This window comes from Phalacrocorax carbo, chromosome 20, assembly GCF_963921805.1.
Source record: "Phalacrocorax carbo chromosome 20, bPhaCar2.1, whole genome shotgun sequence".
In the NCBI taxonomy this organism is placed as follows: domain Eukaryota; kingdom Metazoa; phylum Chordata; class Aves; order Suliformes; family Phalacrocoracidae; genus Phalacrocorax; species Phalacrocorax carbo.
In genome coordinates, this window is record NC_087532.1 from 353581 (window position 1) to 371760 (window position 18180).

The window sequence follows — 18180 nt, forward strand, 5'->3', positions numbered from 1 at the left end:
CTTAGCAAACGGGCCACCAAGCAGGAGTGTTGGGACTTTGCTAAGATAGCACAAAATGAGGTGCCCCAGCAGCTGACTCCGATGGAGAAAGATGAAAGCAGTATTACTGGTCTTTTCCCAGCGTGTCATACAAACCAGCTCTTTCCTTGCATCTCCTTGGTCTGAGCTGGAAGCTGCATCTCTCTAGCAACTCAGGAAGGGAAATGAATGTTTCAGGCTCCTAAGTTGCCCTGCTATCCTTCTCATCTTGCTCCTTTATAAAATGCATTTTGGGGGCATAGCGTTACCAGGTAAACCTGAACCTAAAACACACCCACGCAGAGTTGCCATCCCTTGGTTTGACATTTAGGTACCAGAGATCTGCTCTGATCAGTCATGGATTGTTCTTTCTGCCAAGTGCCTGGCTAAGAGCTAACGCTATTAGTGTGTCCATCTCATTCCTGCAAGGCAGAAGGGATGCTCCTACGAGTCTAGAAAGGCTGTAGCTGTTACGTGCCAGAGCACACCTGGCTTGCCATTAGCACAGACTGCTCTGGCACTAAGACTCTGAAGGGTTTGACAAAATCTATCTGCACTGTTTGGTAACTCCTAGGTGATGAGGTGGGATGTGGACATCATAGCAGTCACTGACTGAAGTCCCCTCATTCCTTAAATTGTCTCACCATCTTCCCACTTTCTGCTTATGTAAATACACATCTTTCTGGACAAGCTCAAGTTTCAGAGTCCTCAGGGAAGACAACTGCAGGGTAGATGCTCCTCTCCCGCTAGGGCCTGGGTGGTCCCAGTTTTGGGGAAACAATCAGCTTTCTATTCAGACATAGAAAACACCCCTTTGTGTCCTTCCCATCAAATGCAGCCACATTTTGTGCACATCAAAAGAACTAATAAGACATTTCAGCACAAGGTCTTTGATTAATTGTGCAACAGACCTGCCCTGCAGCAGAAGCTTGCCCCTCTGCATCCCTCCCCCACGCCAGGAGCCACTCCTTTCATTCACAGTCCTACCATTCAGTGAGCTTTAGTAAAGAATATTGCGTGCTGCTTACCATCCAAGGACAGCCAGTCATGCTGGGAGGAAGGCAGGGTTGGCAGAGCTCTGGCTTTATATTCAAACACCACAGAATTGGAGATGATCTGATTGTTGAAGGCAACTTGCAAAGTCACGAGCCCAGTGTCATGAGCTAAAAGAAAAGAGCATACTGTAAGACAAGAGACGTCCCCGCAGAAATACATGGTGAGGTATTATCCTATCGATCTCCCCATGTGCTAAGCAGCAGGCCAAGAGCAGATGCAATGAGAGGAGAGGGGGCGTTTGACAATATTTTTGTGACTAGACAACTGACGAGTCTAAAATGCCAATCTGTATTTTCAAACACTAAGGCTGTAAGCCTAAGAGTCATATAACGGGTTGTTTTGGCAAGAGGCAGAATCACATGTGTTCCTAAAGATTAACCTGCCTCACTGCATTTCCAGTGGGAAGCTGGGGCCTAACAATGAAGCTCAGTTATTCTGCATGCACTTAAACTCATAAACTGAGGGCCAGCACTGATGAAAATCTCTGTGGGGGGGGTTGGAGGTGTTCTCCTCTTGTAAGTACCAAGGACAAGGTGCAGAATATAGGCAAATTAGGAGTCATCAGAGCAGTGAGTACACCTCTGAATAACAGTTGCTCATTAATTGGCATTTCATAACTGAAGAAATGCTTAGAATGATTTTAAATTATTTCAAATATTTATTTTAAGGCTAATTCAGAGCTTTTAAATAATATTTGTTGTGATCTGTTGTGATGTATCAAGATCCTAAATTGCTGTTCTCACACTAAATAGGTCAAAGCAAAAAGAAAAGCTTCTTGATGTTTATGCACTACCTTTCACAATGGGTCCATGAGTTTAGTCAAGACATATACATGACACTATTAGGCTAAGAACTTGCTCTGAAACCACCAGTTATAGGAGAGGTGATCCTTACCTGGGCAGTAGCAGCGCAGTACCCCTGGCTGAATTAAAGATGCAGGCACTGAGATCTGATCAAACAGACAGCTGTAATTATTGCTGGCTTCCTGCCATGGACCAGTAATTAGGACTTTTACTCCTCCCTGTGAGGAAGAGGGAGGAAAAAAAGCATTACAGAAGACACCATCCCCAGAGAGGACCCTGCACTGAAACAGCTGAATGGCAAACAGCATCACGAAGGACAACAGAAGTGCCCAGCTAACACAGATCCTTGGCACAATTCAACACCGCAGCCCCAGCTTCCCACTGCTGTGGGAGAAATGCAAATAATATTCCATGGTAGAGCAGCTTTGTTTCTCCGCTCGCTCTCTTCCCCGCTCCTGCCCATACTCTCAGGTCCCATGCTTTACCAGCGTGACCATCATCGCAGACCGCCTGCCTTTCTTTGGGTCACTTGCCAGCTCCAAGACCAGTAATGCAAACCTTATCAATGCGGCAAGCCAGACATCCCTCCACCAGGCAGCTCCTGGTAATGTCTGGGTGTGCCTGAGCCTCGTGCCCACCATCAGCTCCCCACTGCCACCTGCGCAGGCTCCAGGCTTGTCTCCATGCCATTGAGAAGTGCCACAGGTCAATCACAGCACGCGTGCTGCATGTTCGCCATCACCGCCCTGACCCCACCGATATGGATGGAAGACTGCGTGTAGGACACAAAGGACGATACATCGCCTCCAAAGTCACAACTGGAAGCACGAGAGGAGGCGGCCCATGAATCCAGCAGACCGTGGTGTAGGAAGATCTCAGCTAAACCAGCAATCGTGCAACCTGTGCTTTTCAGGTACTAGGAACTTGGGTTAAATCGTGAAGCGCAACGACGGCAGCGCGGTGACCCACCGGGGCTGCGTTTGCAGCGGTCCCTCGGCCACAGCTCCGGCGCCCTGGGCCGAGCCTGCCCCAGGCCTCGCCCCTTGCTTCCCCTGCCCCGGCTCCGTCAGGCTCGGCTGTTGTAGGCGACAACGACCCCAGGGAAGCCCTTAGCGCCCGCCCCTCCGCACCGGCGCCGGCCGCGGCCAGGCTTCCCCACGCCGCCTCCGCGCCAGCCGAGGCCCGGCTGGGAGCGGGGTCGCCCCGGCCCCTCCGCAGCTGGCGGCGGCGGGGCCTCCGACCGCCGCAGCCGCTGGACCGCCCTCCCCGTCCCGTCCCTTCCCCGCGGCCGTGCTGCCCTCGGGCGGCCGCCGGCGGGAGCGCGGCCTGCCCGCCCCTGGGGGGCGGCGCCGCCGGAGCCGGGCCCGCTGCCGCTGCGGGACACGGCCGCAAACGCCGGCCCGGTGCCAGCGGCCGCGCCCCGGGAAGCCGGGCTCACCCCAGCAGCGCTGCCTCCCCACAACCCCGCCCGCCCGCGGCGGAATCCGTCCGGAGATGAGAGCGCTCCTGCTAGAGCTTGTCTGATCCCCCTGGGGCTCGCAACGGGAGCAGCAAATTCCGCTCAGCAAATAAAGAAAATGAATAGCTGGGATATTGCTCTGAGCTGCTTAAATCAAAACCTGAAGCTCCGGGTACGAACCAACGTGACCAGAAAGCAATCCTGGACCTGTGCGGGTTTTGAAAAACGTTCTGTGCAGAAGGATTAGGCCTTGTGGTCTGTATAAACAGATGTAAAACAAGCTCTGCCAGCAGGAGTCGAACAAGTAGTTAGTGTAGCAATGGATAACAAAAAAAGGTTTCCATGGAAGCAGCAAAAGAGAAAGATTTGCACCAGAAGGCTGAAGGTTTGCTGTAAGAGTTTTTGTTGTTGATTTTGGGACCTTCTACACAAGCAAGAAAGCGTCACACTGACTGCCCGGGCAACAGGTATGGCAGAAGCAGTGTCTGTAGCCCAACGTAGCCAAATGCCCCTGAAATACTGCGCCTCTTGCGGACGAAGCCTGACTGAGTTCCGTTGCTAACAGCCCATCATCGCACCGCTGTTCCGAGTTAAGCAGTCAGTCAGAGGACAGTAGCACTGACTCCCACAGCGCTGACACTTCAGCTGGTGTTACACTCCAGAGAAGCAGAAGGCTGGCATTCAGACCTAGTTTTGCACCAAGACCAAGAGAAGGTAAGCTCCGGCTGGTGGTGAGTACTTGATGACCAGCGACCACCCTGTCTCTTGGAGAGGACTCTGGATTTGGCAGCTGGCAGAAGGGAGGCCCCTGCGCATCTCCTGCCCTCAACAGCCCCAGATTTCCCTGTCAGCTACAGACCGCGCAAACTGCTAAGGAGCAGCGGGATGCCTTCAGCTGCCCACCGTGCCTGAGCCTGCACCGCCACCTCGCTGGCCACAATGGACTTGTCTGGAGAGAGAGCAACTAAACAGAGGGCAGAAACTCCTGAAGGAGGCTCTTCATCAGTGCCCACTGTCCAGTCCTGCATGCTGGCAACCTCAGTGCCTTTCCATCCGCAGAGTGAACACACATTTTCACCCCGAGTCCCATATTGCTGAGCACATGAACTCTTGGAGCCACCGAACACCAACTCATCACCTGCGCCTGTAACAGCGTGATCCTGGAGCTGCCACAGGATCACAGCTGAAGGTTAAGCCACCTCATTTGCTTGTTATTGCATATTTCCACCTCATCCACCAGCAAACTCACCATCCAGTGGTGTCAGATGTATGCTTACTGGGGGTGGTATCACAAGACTGAAAATCATTGTGAACAGAGAGATCTTTTCCCGAGAGTTATTATACACCTCTGTAAGCAACAGGTACAACAGTGCTCCAAGGCTGGGCTTACATCAACAGACCATTTTTTAAATTCAAAACAACCTGCCTCTCCATTACTGGCTCCAAACAGCCTCTTTCCTCCAGCATTCCTTCAAGTCAGAGAAGTCTCTGCTGCTGACATTTTTAACTTGTGGTGCATGCGACTGATTTTGGATAGTCTGTGGGATGGAGGTGAATGCTGAGCTCATTGAGGCAGTGCAGGTCAGGAATTATTCTACTGAGAACATCAGAGCCAGATTTAAGGATCAGCTCCAGTTTGCAAACTCCATTGCTCTAAGGTGGCTAGGTAGCACCGTGAAGCCATCAGGTGGGAAATAGTTAGCTTTTCAATGAAACAAAATATTTCTGTTCCGGATGCTTCCTAAGTGAAGAAAGGCCCCTGTCAGGGTAATGAAGTGCTTAATTAAAAGTACACTCAGGCATGCAAATGGACTTGGATACTCTGACTTCTAATAGAAGTATTTTAAACACCTTGCCAAACCTGTAACAAAACAGTCCTTGGGAGCCCTTGCTAACAAAGCAATGAAAGACAGAGCAGTAAACATTAACGAGTAAAAGCCCTAGACTTACCTCAGGGTAAGACCATTCTGGTGAATAATCTGTCACCATGAACAAGCGCCCACTCTGCTGTAGCAATCCCAAAGTGCCTTGTGCCGCAGCTGCTGAGACCACCTCAGCCACATGCATGTACGCCATCGTGCTGGCTCCATTCTCTGTGCTGCTGAGCTGCATGTTGGCTTGCTGAGGACTGCAGCAGGGAATGCACATTTCAGCCTGGTTGTAGGTTGCTCTGTTACCGTCTTCAGGCTGAGACAGTCCAGCACTGTCACCTGACACCAGCTGGTGTCCATAGAGAGCATTGCTCCCACCTTCTACCGATATGAAATCATTAATTAGATCAGAAAACTGGTTGCTGAAGGAGATGTCAAAGTGGTCCAAGTTAAGCTCCATGTTGGAGGAGTTATTTAAGCTGGGATGGGCCACAGGATAGAGTCCTTGTACCATGTTTCCTTGGAGAATAGGGAGATTGTTCCCATTCCTGATACCCCCGTTGGCCTCAGGCTGCAAGTAATGTTCTGTGCTGCAGGCTTGAAGATCCCCTGATTTAAGTAGATTTTCGTTCCCTTCTGCCTGCTGGGAGGTCTCCATGGGAACTTCAGCTTCCGCAGTCATAGCCTGGAAGTTTGCTTGGAACTGCATGAGCTGGAGAGAAGAGGTGGACTCTATTCTGGTTTCCACTGTGCCGTTACAGTTGGAAGTGGTTTGGGACGAGGACTCTGTTTTCACACTGGGGATTCCTAACGTGTTCACAAATGAGCTACTTGAGTCATTCAAATTGTTGTGAGTGTTTTGCTCAAGGGGAAGAGGTTTGCTGGCATCCTGCAGAAAGAAGCTGGGGGAAGGGGTCTGATGAACATGAGGGCTCTGGACGGTCTGATTGAAGCTAGAAGAATAGTCCTTGTTGGAGTCAATGGCACTGAAGTCCATCTGCTCCAGGGTGGTACTTGGGCTCAGACCTCCTCCAGATGGAAGCAAACCTGAACCAGTAGTGAGGGTGAGTGTGTTAGATGCAGAAGTGGAGGAAAATGCTTCTTTGGACATCTGTTGTTCGAAAGATGTGTCCTCAGTTTTGATTTCTTTTGTGAGGGTTGTATTGAAGTTGAAGCTACGTTCTGTTGTGGGTGACTGCCTTATGTTGGTACTGATGCTGTCACTTTTCATACCTCCTCCACCATAAGTCTGCCCTTGCTTGGGATTGTTAAGAAAACAGTCTGGGTCAAAATTCATGGTGGTTTCTGGAATTTTTCTATTTCCATCTAAAGTTGTGGAGAGCACAAGTTCCTCAGAGACAGTGCTGGGTAGCATCGACAAGCTCTCTGAACTGCCAGTTGTTGGAAAAGCAAATTTGTGTCCATCTGAACTCACAGCAAGTACCAGTCCTTGTGCAGCTGCATCTGAGGACAGAAGGTGTTGATTTGGGCCGGAGGTGGGTGACATGGTATACACAGCTTCACTGGTGACTTCTGACATAAATACGGTGGCACTTTGTGACAAGCTTCCCATAACTGATGCTACAGCCATACTGGACACACCAGTGACAGCCGGGCTATCTGCCATATCTGGGTCACTATTTAATCCACTGCTGATGGACACAGGAGAATTCTGGGTCGTGTCAGGGACCTCCACCTGGTTGGTGGAAGAAACCTCAGTGCTGTTTTGATGGAGCAGCACCGGTTTCGCCACTTTGCCATTCCTCTTCTCTCGGCTGGAGGCCTTGCCATGACTGTGCTCGTTCTTGCCTTCCGAGACATCATTATTTTGCACCTCTGAATGAGCGCTGTACCCACCTGTCCTTGGTTCGACCTTTGGTGATATGATGCGATGTTTGGCACTGTTACACTTGTGATGCACGCTGCTTCCTGCCCCTGTGCCAGAAAACAACATTTACCGGTAAGTAAATACAAAATTAAGACAATGCTAGTTGTATATCTGATGGCTGTAGCAAAGGAGGGCTGTGTTTATGCACACATGCGCGTCAGAGAGAGCAAGCACACATAAGAGAGAGCAAGAGAGACCTTGGAAATAAAATTACTTTCTCGCCAGTGCCAGATTTACAGGTCTTTCCATGTGATGCATAGATCCATTGCAGGCAACGACAGCAACCTCTAAACAGGCACATGTGCACCCTTCCCCTCACCCCACTTAGCAGCTACTCCCTTCCTCCCTACCCCAGCAGACAACACATTAGGAGGGGAGGAATCGATATCAATGGCAAGTTTTGGAGTTAAACATGTCCGATCTCAGTGCAAAGTCTGCAAGGTGAGGGCTGTTGCTGCCAGCTATGGCAGAGGGTTTCCACCTCACAGGCCCTGCTTCATCTGCACCGCGGACAGGACCTCAGCCTCCTGCAACACAGATGCTCGGCTCTTCACACTGGCTGATGTCGGGTGGTTTGACAACTGCTCTCGTGGGCTGGATGCTGACTGGTAATCTGGAGGTGACAGGCGCCATATCACACTCCTGTCCCTGGCATCACCCTGCTGCCTAGACTGCAACCCTCATCTTCTTCTCATCATTGTGTCTATCACAGCTGCCAATCAAATTATTAAAGAAGTAGTACATTAGCCAGCACAAAGAAAGCTTTCCCTCCCATAGGAAGGTGATGGGTTTTCTCTTGTTCTAAGCCGTTTGTATGCTGACAGATAAACATTTTGTACTTTCAGAGGTCGCATGCAGAGTGCTTGATTAGTATCGGAGCAGCTGAAGAGTGCTCAAGCAAAGGTCACCAGAAGATAACCCTCCACAGAGTTCAGCTGGCACCTTTACTGGCCTGACAGAAGATGAACATCACCTGAGTTCCTGGGAGCTTCACAATCAGGTAGGATGAAGTAAACAATTCTGTCTGCAAAGACATCTTAGCCACAAACTCTGGTGCAGGGACTGCTTTTGTTGTTTAGAGAAGAACAGCCCCTGAATTTTTGATGTTTCTCCTTAATTGATTACTTTTCCTTAGGATGAGGTAAGAACATTAATTATGGTAACATATAATGACTAAGGGGAGGAAGAAACCTCCTCCTTATAGCTAATGGCTACAATGACAAATGCCATCTTCTGGGTAACATAAGGCATCTGTGTAGCTGCTGCAGTTCGCTAAATCTTTTGTTCCTTGCCCTTGAAGGGGAACTTCTCTATTATGTGCTCAGGATTTGAATCAGGTCATTTAAAGTAGTTCAGGACAGTGCTTTTGAGACTAAATGCAATATTAAATCTCTCTATTCTCCTAGGTACAGAGATGAACAGGAACAAGGGAGAGGCTTTCACGCTGCTGTCTTTGCAGATGACAGTAAGGAATTGGGAATGTATGTGTCAATGTGCAAGCTGTTACAAAACAAAGCCATACTGTAATGTTAAAAAGCATGCAGTAGACTTAGCACAAGACAAAACATCAAAGGGAAGAATAAAAGGATTCATGTTCAGATCTGCAAGCCTGGATCAAATGCTGAGCCATAAGGGTTGAATTTTAATCCAAACCCAGGTATTTCAGAGGTCATCGTTATTACTTAAACCTTGGTTGTATAAGGCAAAAAAAGAAGCAAAAATAAACCCTTTGAAGCACTGGCGGCTTTCCTTTATAAATTTTGCTAAGGACTAATTAATGTGTCATATATTTTACTTGACTGAAGTACTAGGAAGTGGCGGCTATAAAGCAGATGATTTGGAAAAGTGAATCAGCTTCCCACTCTCTCTGTAAAACGCTAATACTAAGGGTGCTGTTTCTTGCTGTCGTAGTCTCACTCAAAACACAGCCATCTTCTTCAACAGGAAAGAAATCTCCTGTATTTTCATGATACCTAAAGAAAACCTGTCTTATCCCAGTGATGTCTTGTAATTAACCACCTGAGTCTGTTTTCTTCAGCAAACTGGGCTGCGGGCCAAGATGTTCAGAGAGTGAAGTTGGAAGAGCATCAAATTTTGAGGCTTCGGTAACCTTGAGCACGTAGAAGAGAATATGCTTTTTTGAGCAGGTCACATATAGAGCATTTATTAGAACTTGCACATTACAAGTATCAACATTTTTTTTCCAGAAGTTTCAGCTGCATCTTTTTATGCTCAAGACTTCTTCTGTCACCTCTGAGTTCACTGTGTCTCAACACTTCATGATACAGCATTTTCAGCACTACAAACGGTACTCCAAGTCTGGATTAAGCTGTGATCAATTTTGTGCCCTCCCAAGGTACTCACCCAAGGTACCAGTGCAGAGACAGTTGTGTGTCCGAGGCTGCGGTTTCGTCTGGTGACTATCGAGGATTTGCTGCACAAGCTGCTCCACTGAGAACCCTGAACTGCTGTTTCCATTGCTGCATGTCCACTTAATGCCATGAACTGTGAAGAGAACAGTAAAACTTCCATCAGAAACTTCAAAACCACACCAGAAACTATCAAAAGCCACTCCAAAAGAACAGCAGAAACCCATTCCTGCTGCTTTTTGTCAGAACTGAAGGAGACCTATAAAAAGCAACAATAATGGTTATTGTTTTACTATTCTCTGCTCCCTGATATCCATAGGCTTGCTGGATTAGGTATGTACAAAGGAAAAAAACCCTCAGTACAATATCTTTCTCTATTTCAGTTTGCTGTTAACGGCAGCTCTCTAAGCAAGCTGAAAAATTTTAAGGACTATCTGAACAGTGCATGTAACCTTCATTAAAAACCTGAAAGCAACAAAATACTTGTGTTTCATTGAAGTAAAACAGCACAATTCCAAGGAGCATTTTGGAATCTTTTTCTGCCTAATATGAAAACAAAATTAGTAATAAAATCAGCAGCCAAAAATATGCCAGTATAACAGCAAATACAAACCTTTGGCCAGGTCTCCGCTGCCAGATCCTGTTTGGCAGCAGTGAAGACTGACTCATTTTTTGCAAGTCACTAGCAGACACTCTGTGAGTTTCTCCTCAGACTTGGACTTTTTAGTCATTTGGGAAAACGGTCAGGAGGGTGACGTTGCAGACACTGTTGCAAACATAATGTCTCTTTTCTTGGGGACTCTTGTGCCCGGCTAGCTATTTAAATAAGAATGCTAAGCTGCATGCACATGCGTTATTTGAACAAAGGCACTCTCTCAGAATTTTTTAGATGGAGAATTTCACATAACTGATATTCTCAACCTGACTTACAACAGAAATAGCATTTGATAAAATATTTTCTCCATAACTGACTCAAAGCATCTTCTGTTTCTTTTACTGTCTCTCTAAGCAATTTATATGTGCATATTATTTGTTGTTTGCGTGCACTATAGCTCACTTATGGATTTTGGAAAGTACTGGCTGGTGGCAATATAATTTCTAAGATGTTCCTGTGCCTGGCAGCTCAGGCCTGAGGAGCTGCTTCTTTTCAGGAGTGTCTTTGTTGTACTCTAGCAAAGCATGTTCCTTGCATGCTGTATTCTAAAATCCCTCACCATAATATACCAAATCAAAATTAAAAGTCCTATGGACTTCAACTTTGTAGGATTAAGCTCTAAATACACAGATCCCTGTGTGGTGAAGGTCTTTGATGTGAGGTCATGAAACGCTGGCAACAGCACATCAGGCTGATAATCGCTGTACAGCCAGAAGTATCTGCAGACTCTGGAGCAACGAGCTGTAAGCTGCTTCATGCAAGAACATCAGAAACAAAGGAGGGTACATCTATGACAGCTAATGGCTGTTGTCAAAGAGGCAGGATGTGCATGAATCTCCTCCGTTTTGATGCTGCTTACTTAGTATGCCATAAGCAGCGGGTGGACCAGAGTTCCTGAATCTGCTCTGTGAAGCAGTTTTATTACTTTTTTTTTTAATCACCTGTTGCTGAGTTGCCTCATTGCCCACTGATGTTACTTTGCCTAGCAGTGTCTCATATTGGTCTAGTTTTATGTTACAGAATTCATATTTTTATTGGCCAGGCCGGATAACTTGCAGAAATATTGTAAATGAGATTTACAAGTATTCTTCCTCATATCACTATTTAAAGTGCTGCAGTTAGTTTAGTGATGAGTCCCTCTACGCTTGCTTGACAACCGCATTTATTGTTATTGTACCAAACAGATTTTGCTTTCTAGTACGTTCACAATTTTGAATTTCCTCTTAGACATAATAACAGGTACTGAGTGTTAAGTTTAAGTCTATATGCACTTACCGCTTCAGCACCTCCACTTACATTCGCTTCATTATTCTAGGTACATTATTCCATCACATGTGATGTCATGCCTCGTAAGTGATGTTCGAATAGCAGTTTTGCAAAAAAATACACTGGCAGTAAGATTAAAATGCAGTAATGTATTTGGCATAGGTTCGACTATTCTATATAAAGTTACCAAAATGTAATTATTAGTGAGAAACTTTGCATTACGTTATTTCTGGTTACTTCAGAAATGCTTTGCTAAAGAAGTGAGCTCACATATGTGTTGCCAGGTATAGAAAGCCTATTTTACAACAAGATGTCAGAGTTTGCTCCCTGCTGCGGCTAAATCCCTTGATGAGCAGTGTATTACAGGGGGCAAGTCTGGTAAGTGAATCGTGTCTCGGAGTTTGTGTATTTGTGATGATGGTTCTTAAATCTAAATCCAGCTGTGAGCTGGAAGCTAAGAAATAACGGACAGCTTTATAGCTGGATGCTTATAGGACCATGCCTATTATTTTCAGGTCCTTCCAGCATAACAAAGTCCCACCATGGATCTGTTGCTGCTGAGGGAAAGTTCTTCTCTAGCCTTGCTCCAGCTGATCCTAATGGGCACCAGCTCCAGCTTCTGTCCACGCAGTGTGACTTTTTTTAGTACTTGTGCTCCCTGTATGTTATGAAGGTTATAAAATAAAAAGCCAGTGCAGGGTGACAGATTGCACAAAAAAAGAATGTCTGGATGCTTAATGCAAATTATCCACTATCTCGGCACATCCAATATGCAGATTTTCTCCCTCCCCCTTTTAAAGATAAACTCCTGTGAGCTAGTGAGTTGTTAGTACTGAATACCAAATACTATCAAGATGGCTTTTAACATGTCACGCTTGGCTTCCTGACACATAATGAATCAGCGGGAAAGGAGATTTCTATAGGGAAGAAAGTGCATTATGAAAGGAAGGTTAATAAAAAGCATACACACACACACACTCTCTTCCTGTTTCTTAGTGCTTCAAAAAGTGAAACCACTGTAGAACTAAATTTGATTAAATAGAGTCATAAAGTAGGAACACAAAAAAAAAAAAGAAAAAGATTGAAGCTTAACAGAAATTCTGGGAAGTATTTTAATCTGGATTTCTGTTCAGACTCTTCCTGCATTTCCTTATAATTTAAGATAAAAGCTGTGAACTGCTCCAACAGTTTCCTTTCCAGTGATACTGTGAACATGTCTAAAAGCTGCTGCATTACAGCAGCAACACATTCCTTATCATGCACCCTCTTGCACAGCACCTGTAGCATTGAGGCAGCAGAGCCAGGGAGAATTCCTGGTATTTCACTGGGTGCTTGGAGGGGAGAAGTGAGGCTGGAGGAAGGTCCACAATTCAGAGTGCTAATGCTGCTCCTAGCAGAAATGCCTCCAACCTCTTTTTGTGAGCACAGGCTCACACCTTTCTTCTCTTTCTTCCCTTTTGAAGAAGAGACAATAAAAATAACTTTCCAGTATCCCCTTTCATTAGCCCTGTCAGGACTTTGTCTGACCATCATGAGAAAAGGAATGAAAAATTATCTAGATTACCAGCAAAAAGGTCAGAAGCCAAAGGAAGCTTGTGCACAGAAAAATATGTTTGCCCAGTCTTCTTACAGCACCCTGGCTATTTCTGCCTTCTCCCACTGCTGGCGGTACTCAGTCTTCCACAATTACCAGGTCTGCAGTCCTCCAGTCTTGCAGGTATCTTCTTCCTCCCCATCACCTCAAGCCTACTTTGTTTTCTCACCTTCACTCTAGAACGAACACCATAAACGGCTAAAACCCTCTTTTCCTCTTTGTGGTTTCCTCCACCCTAAGGAAAACTTGTCCCTGAAATACCTTCCCACATTTAAATCTGATCATTTCACCTGTTCTGAATGCTCTCAGATGTTCCTCTTTGCCACTTCATCCAGTTTACGCTTCCCGTTTCTATTCCAAAGCTCTCTGCACTATATACTGAAGCTGAACACTACACTGTATGCTACATAACGAAGCCATTCTCTACACCTTTTGTGCCGTTCCTTTGCCCCATTTTGACAGGTAAGGGCCCATCTTTTGTCTTTGAGTAACAATGATGACATCTCCCATGTGAAACAGATTAAGTTGGATAAAGTGACAGAGCTGGAACGTTTGGAATACTCAAGGTCAGGCTTCTGCTTACCTCTCCCTCTTGACGTATCTCGGACGCCCACTGCAAACCCTTGAGTCCTGCCCTCGGCCTCCCGACCGACAAAACACGCTTTTACAACCCTACAAGCTGACCGTAGTGTGAGTGGGTCCTTTGTCCTACCGCCCCGCTGCTGGGAACGAGAGCCCGCCTTGCTTCCTACATCCCGCTCCACCAACTGTTGACACTGGGAGGCTGTTTCCATGGCAATGGTCAATTGGAAATGGCAGCCTCGTCCCTTCAATCTTCGCTGCGTTGGTGTTGACAGAAGTAAAGGCCTTGCTCTGATTTCTCAGTTTGGCTGGAGAAGACTTTCATTAGATTTATCCTCTCGTATCCAGACACCCCCACACAATTCAGCTTTGATTTTCCAGCCCTTCACTTCCACTTGTTATTGGTTATGAAGGAAAGATTTCCTGAGCCTCACTGCTGGGGACAAGGCGGGGAAGATCACCTCACACATTTGCTGTTTTTCCAATGTAAATGTCTTTGTGAGGACTACTATAAACATTTCGCTCTTAGCCATTCGTTAAAGGGAAGTCTTTCTTCCAAGATGATGCCTTTTGTTGAAGGTTTGCTTGGATGCAGCTGGATGCTTAATAGCAAGTGGGAAGTGCCTGTGGTTCAGTCACCCTCAGAGAAGTAACTGAAGAGGACCTCTTCGAGAGAGGCCCGTCGGGACACGACTCTGCTGAAGCTGCTTGGAGGGAGGCTTCTGCAACTTTCTCTACAGTTAAAGCAATTTTGACTTACGGCCACCTGACGTTCAAGGCTGCTCGCACGTGAAAGAACAGCACCGAACTCAACTCCCTCAAACTGTTCTCCTAAGCCGCGTACACAGTACTCACCTGTGATAAAAAGCTGATCGCGCCAGGACTTCTTGCCTTTGCCAACGTTGATCGGGCCAAAGCCGCCACGGGCTGCTCCCTTCGGGCAGCCTCCAATTCCCGGCCGCCCCTGCTCCCGGCCCGCCGCCGCCCAACTCCCGCTCCCTCAGCGGCTCCCGCCACCGTCCCGCCGGGAGGGGGCCCGCGCCGCGCCGCCAGGTGGCGCCAGCGGATAAGGAACGGCGGCGGCGCGCGCCCGGCGCGGGCGGGGAGGGGGGGGCAGCCCCGCGCGCCCCGCGCCGCCCCTTTCCCCGGTTTTAACTTTTCTCAGCAAAAGTCTCGCCGGGCGGTTTGGGCGAACAGACCCTTCACGAGCACGGCAGAGCGAGGCGGCGCGGCCCTTGCTGCTTGGGAACACCTCGCGGGGAAGGCCGGGGCGAGGGGACTGCCAGCGGAGTCGGTGCGCCGGCATCGAGTCTGACAGGACAGCTGAATGCCGCGCGGGGAGGTAAAATCCGAAGGCAGAACAGAAAATAAAGGCTGGCCATGGCGTCCTCTGCGAGGTTCTGTATTGCTGCATCTGGCTTCATATCCAGCTTTCGGGGGGACAGGAAACTCTTTGGTTTAGCTTTCCTCAGGTGAATATCCATTACTGCCACCAGGCCGGTTCACGCTGGATTACTGTCACCGCGCAGCATCAGCTAGCGGGATCATTTCGCTGTGGCATCTCCAGATGCAGTTGAAAGACTGCCCAAAGCAGCAGGTGGAAGAGGGTTGCTAATCTTGTGCTTTTGGCAAAGTGCAACTTTCTACAGTAGGTAAAACTCAGCCACGAGGGAAACCACATTTCCTCAGGAGTGGCCCGTATCGGCACAGAAGGAGCTCCCGGGGGACATAAAGGTCACTACAGATCTAAGAGGGAGAGGAAAGGTGCAATTCTTGCATGTGACCCTCATGTAGAGTACCGCACTTGCGGAAATGAAAGGCTTAGGAGATGCATCTTGCAGAGGAGATGGGAAATGGAGCAGGTGGCGGGTACTGGCTGTGCAGCTGACGGGAATGGGAGGGACGCAAAGTCTGTGGGGCCAGTGGGATGTGGGAACTTTGAGCACCTACTATTGTATTCTCTTTTCAATAAAAAACCACAGTCAATGACAGTAACATGTAAGTACTATTCAGGCAGAACTGGACATCTGCATTATGAAAACTAAAATCTTAAAAAAATCTAAGTCACTTTTTACCTGGAGTTCCGTTGGAACTAAGCTGGCAAGCTTCAGTTGCCATTGAGGGTCACCCTGCAGCTCTGACAAACCAGCTGCGGAATGGTAAAAATCATCCCACACAGCATTTTTGTACAACTGATCTTTTAAGAGTAAATATAAAAAAAACCCTTAAACGCAATTACCAAAATGGAATATAAGTTTAAGTCAAGATAAGAATACCCAACGACTCAATTCCTCATACCATATTAACGCCTATTACTGCTATTTAAACTTCATTCCAGGCCACAAGCGTTTAATGCCCTCTCCAGTTGCGACAACACAGGGAAGCAGTTTCAGGTCACCTCCAAGAGCCCCAGATCACTCCATTTACACAGGCAGAACAGAGAGAATCGGTGACTCCAGTGAGAGGCCAGGGCTGCCTGTGCCCAAAGGCATTAAGCCTGATGGATGCCACGTGAAACCTCCAGTTTCCCCAGCTGTGGCTGCAAGCGGGCGGCACGAGCGGGAGCAATCAGTTTCCAAGCAGCAGAGGAATTAAAAAAGCTTTTTTCCAAGAGAAAGATAGCTCTTAATTATAGTGGACCTGAAACAAGGATTGCAACGTGGCACCAGCTGTGAGCTTGTAACTCATACTTTGCCAGCTGAGGGATGAGAAAGCCAAAAGGGGATGATTTGGAGAAACCCCCAACATGAGCTGGCCCGTAATCTGCTGATCATATGGAGTTTATATACAGAATTCTGCTGTGCTGGATTCTGCCACTGCATTTTTGCTTTTACCACCAGATGCCTCTAAGGACATCTGCTAATCTGTTCAGAGAAATCTCAAAGCAAGGCTATAACCGGGCACAAGAGGGGGGAAAAAACTGAAAGCAACGCCAAATTGAGGCCCGTTCTTTGTACCAGGCATCCTGAAATGACTTACAGGTGTTTCAGACAACGTTCCCACAGAGTTTTCATGTATTATCGCTATTCGTTTTGCACAAATGTCCTGAGAAAGGTTGCATTTGTACAGAAGCAATGCACATGACAACCCTTTTGATTCAGACAACCAGTTAGGATGCTGCCGACAGATTATCACAGGTCTGCCATCAGCAGCAGGATGTTGCAGTGGAGGCTTTACAGCCCTCGCTGCACTCCCTGAACATGCTTACACCTCTAAGACAAGGTGCCCCATCTCCTAGCCTGGAAGGAGGGAGGAATCATCCTGCTGGAGGTCACGAATAGTGTATCCAGCCCTTCCAGGCTTGCCTGCTTCAGTCTCAAGGACTGCCAAACTGAGGTCTGACAAGCCAACAGCAACAGTCCGGACAGGGTAATCAGGAGGTCACAGATGCCCTGATGTGAAAGCAGGTGACAAACAGAACTAAGCCAAAAATCCAGAGCCATGAAAACTGAAGTCAGGCTGATAATTAATTATTTACGGTTTCAACTCGGAGATGTGGAAAAAAACCCCAATTCTCAGCATCTGCAGTATTTACCTTTCATGCATCTTCCGATGGGTTAATTTCAGTCTCTTAATTAGTTCACAGACCAGCTACGTTAGAACAAGTTAATGGTGTTTCCATGAAGCTCTCAGAGCTGTATGACCACCTTGAAAAGGTATTTTTTCATCCATAACAACCAGCGCAAACATTAGGAAAAACCACCTCTGAAGCCAGTCAAGAAGCTCTGGGTTGGCCGAGGTCATCTTCAGGACCAGGGCAGGAGGAGCCCCCGCTCAGCAGCCCAGACCTCAGCGCGCTGCTCTGCTCACAGCAGTGACGCAGGCTGGTACCACGAGCCTGCGCCTGTCCCAGATGCCTGCCGAACACTTGCTGAAGCCTGAACTGGCTTTGGGATGGTGCAGCAGGGAAGGAAGAGGGAGCAGAGTGAATTATGGATGCAAGAAACGTAAACAATCTCCCTGCTCCTCCCAGTCAGGGTCTCTCTGCATTTCAGGAAAAACAGTTTGATGTATTTGTCTGGCTTGGACTCTCAGACCAACGCTGCTCTCCCTGCCAGCCATCTGCCACATCACTTTTAGTTCTCCAGGCACACACAGCCAAGGGAACATGCTCCCAGCCTTTGGCTGCCACACCACTGACTCCAGATTCTGATATAAAAGCTTTAATACGTGGCAGAGGTCAAGAGCTTTAATACCCGACTCTGGTCCAGGCTGAGTAGGACTTGGCCAAACAGCACTTGTTCTCAGCAAGTCAAGAACCAGAACTAGCCTCTGACCAGAAGGCATCAGCCTTCTGATACCAGAAGGTATCAGCTTCTCCTCCTAATTCTGAATAACATAAGTGGTCTGAAACAGGATGCAAAAACCTGCCTGCAGGTCCTGCATTTGGCCTTGGGCCTCCACGTACACCCTGGCTGTATCATCACTAACTCGTCTTAAATGTGCAATTCTTATGAAAAATGGCAACCAAGAAACCAGAAGAATCGACAAAAACCTCTCACAGCTTCCAAGTCCAGAGGAATCAAACTAGATGAACTACAACATGGAACAGGTAAAAGGGTGAGACTGTCACTTCCCCAGTGACACCACGCGCAACATGAAGTCATTTGACAAATCTG

The 18180-nt window shown here is 47.6% G+C and overlaps 1 protein-coding gene and 1 long non-coding RNA gene across 7 annotated transcripts in view; one reads left to right on the forward strand and one right to left on the reverse strand.

Annotated features, from left to right (window-relative positions):
• Positions 1-18180, reverse strand: part of CAMTA1 (calmodulin binding transcription activator 1) — a 321453-nt gene that overhangs the window by 42782 nt on the left and 260491 nt on the right. For 5 of the 6 annotated variants that reach the window (XM_064470376.1, XM_064470371.1, XM_064470372.1 and 2 more), the window contains 4 exons: positions 9460-9600; positions 5287-7142; positions 1969-2095; positions 1047-1181 (listed from right to left, as the gene is read on the reverse strand). In XM_064470376.1, the coding sequence (XP_064326446.1) occupies positions 1047-1181; positions 1969-2095; positions 5287-7142; positions 9460-9600 (2259 nt within the window). Of the gene's footprint in view, positions 1-1046; positions 1182-1968; positions 2096-2846; positions 2989-5286; positions 7143-9459; positions 9601-18180 lie in introns of those variants that run through there. The other variant, XM_064470375.1, reaches the window with a different exon arrangement.
• LOC135316601 (uncharacterized) lies at positions 7081-9466 on the forward strand. Its single transcript, XR_010375855.1, has 3 exons — positions 7081-7167; positions 7941-8095; positions 8502-9466. It is a non-coding gene; the product is annotated as an uncharacterized LOC135316601 (long non-coding RNA).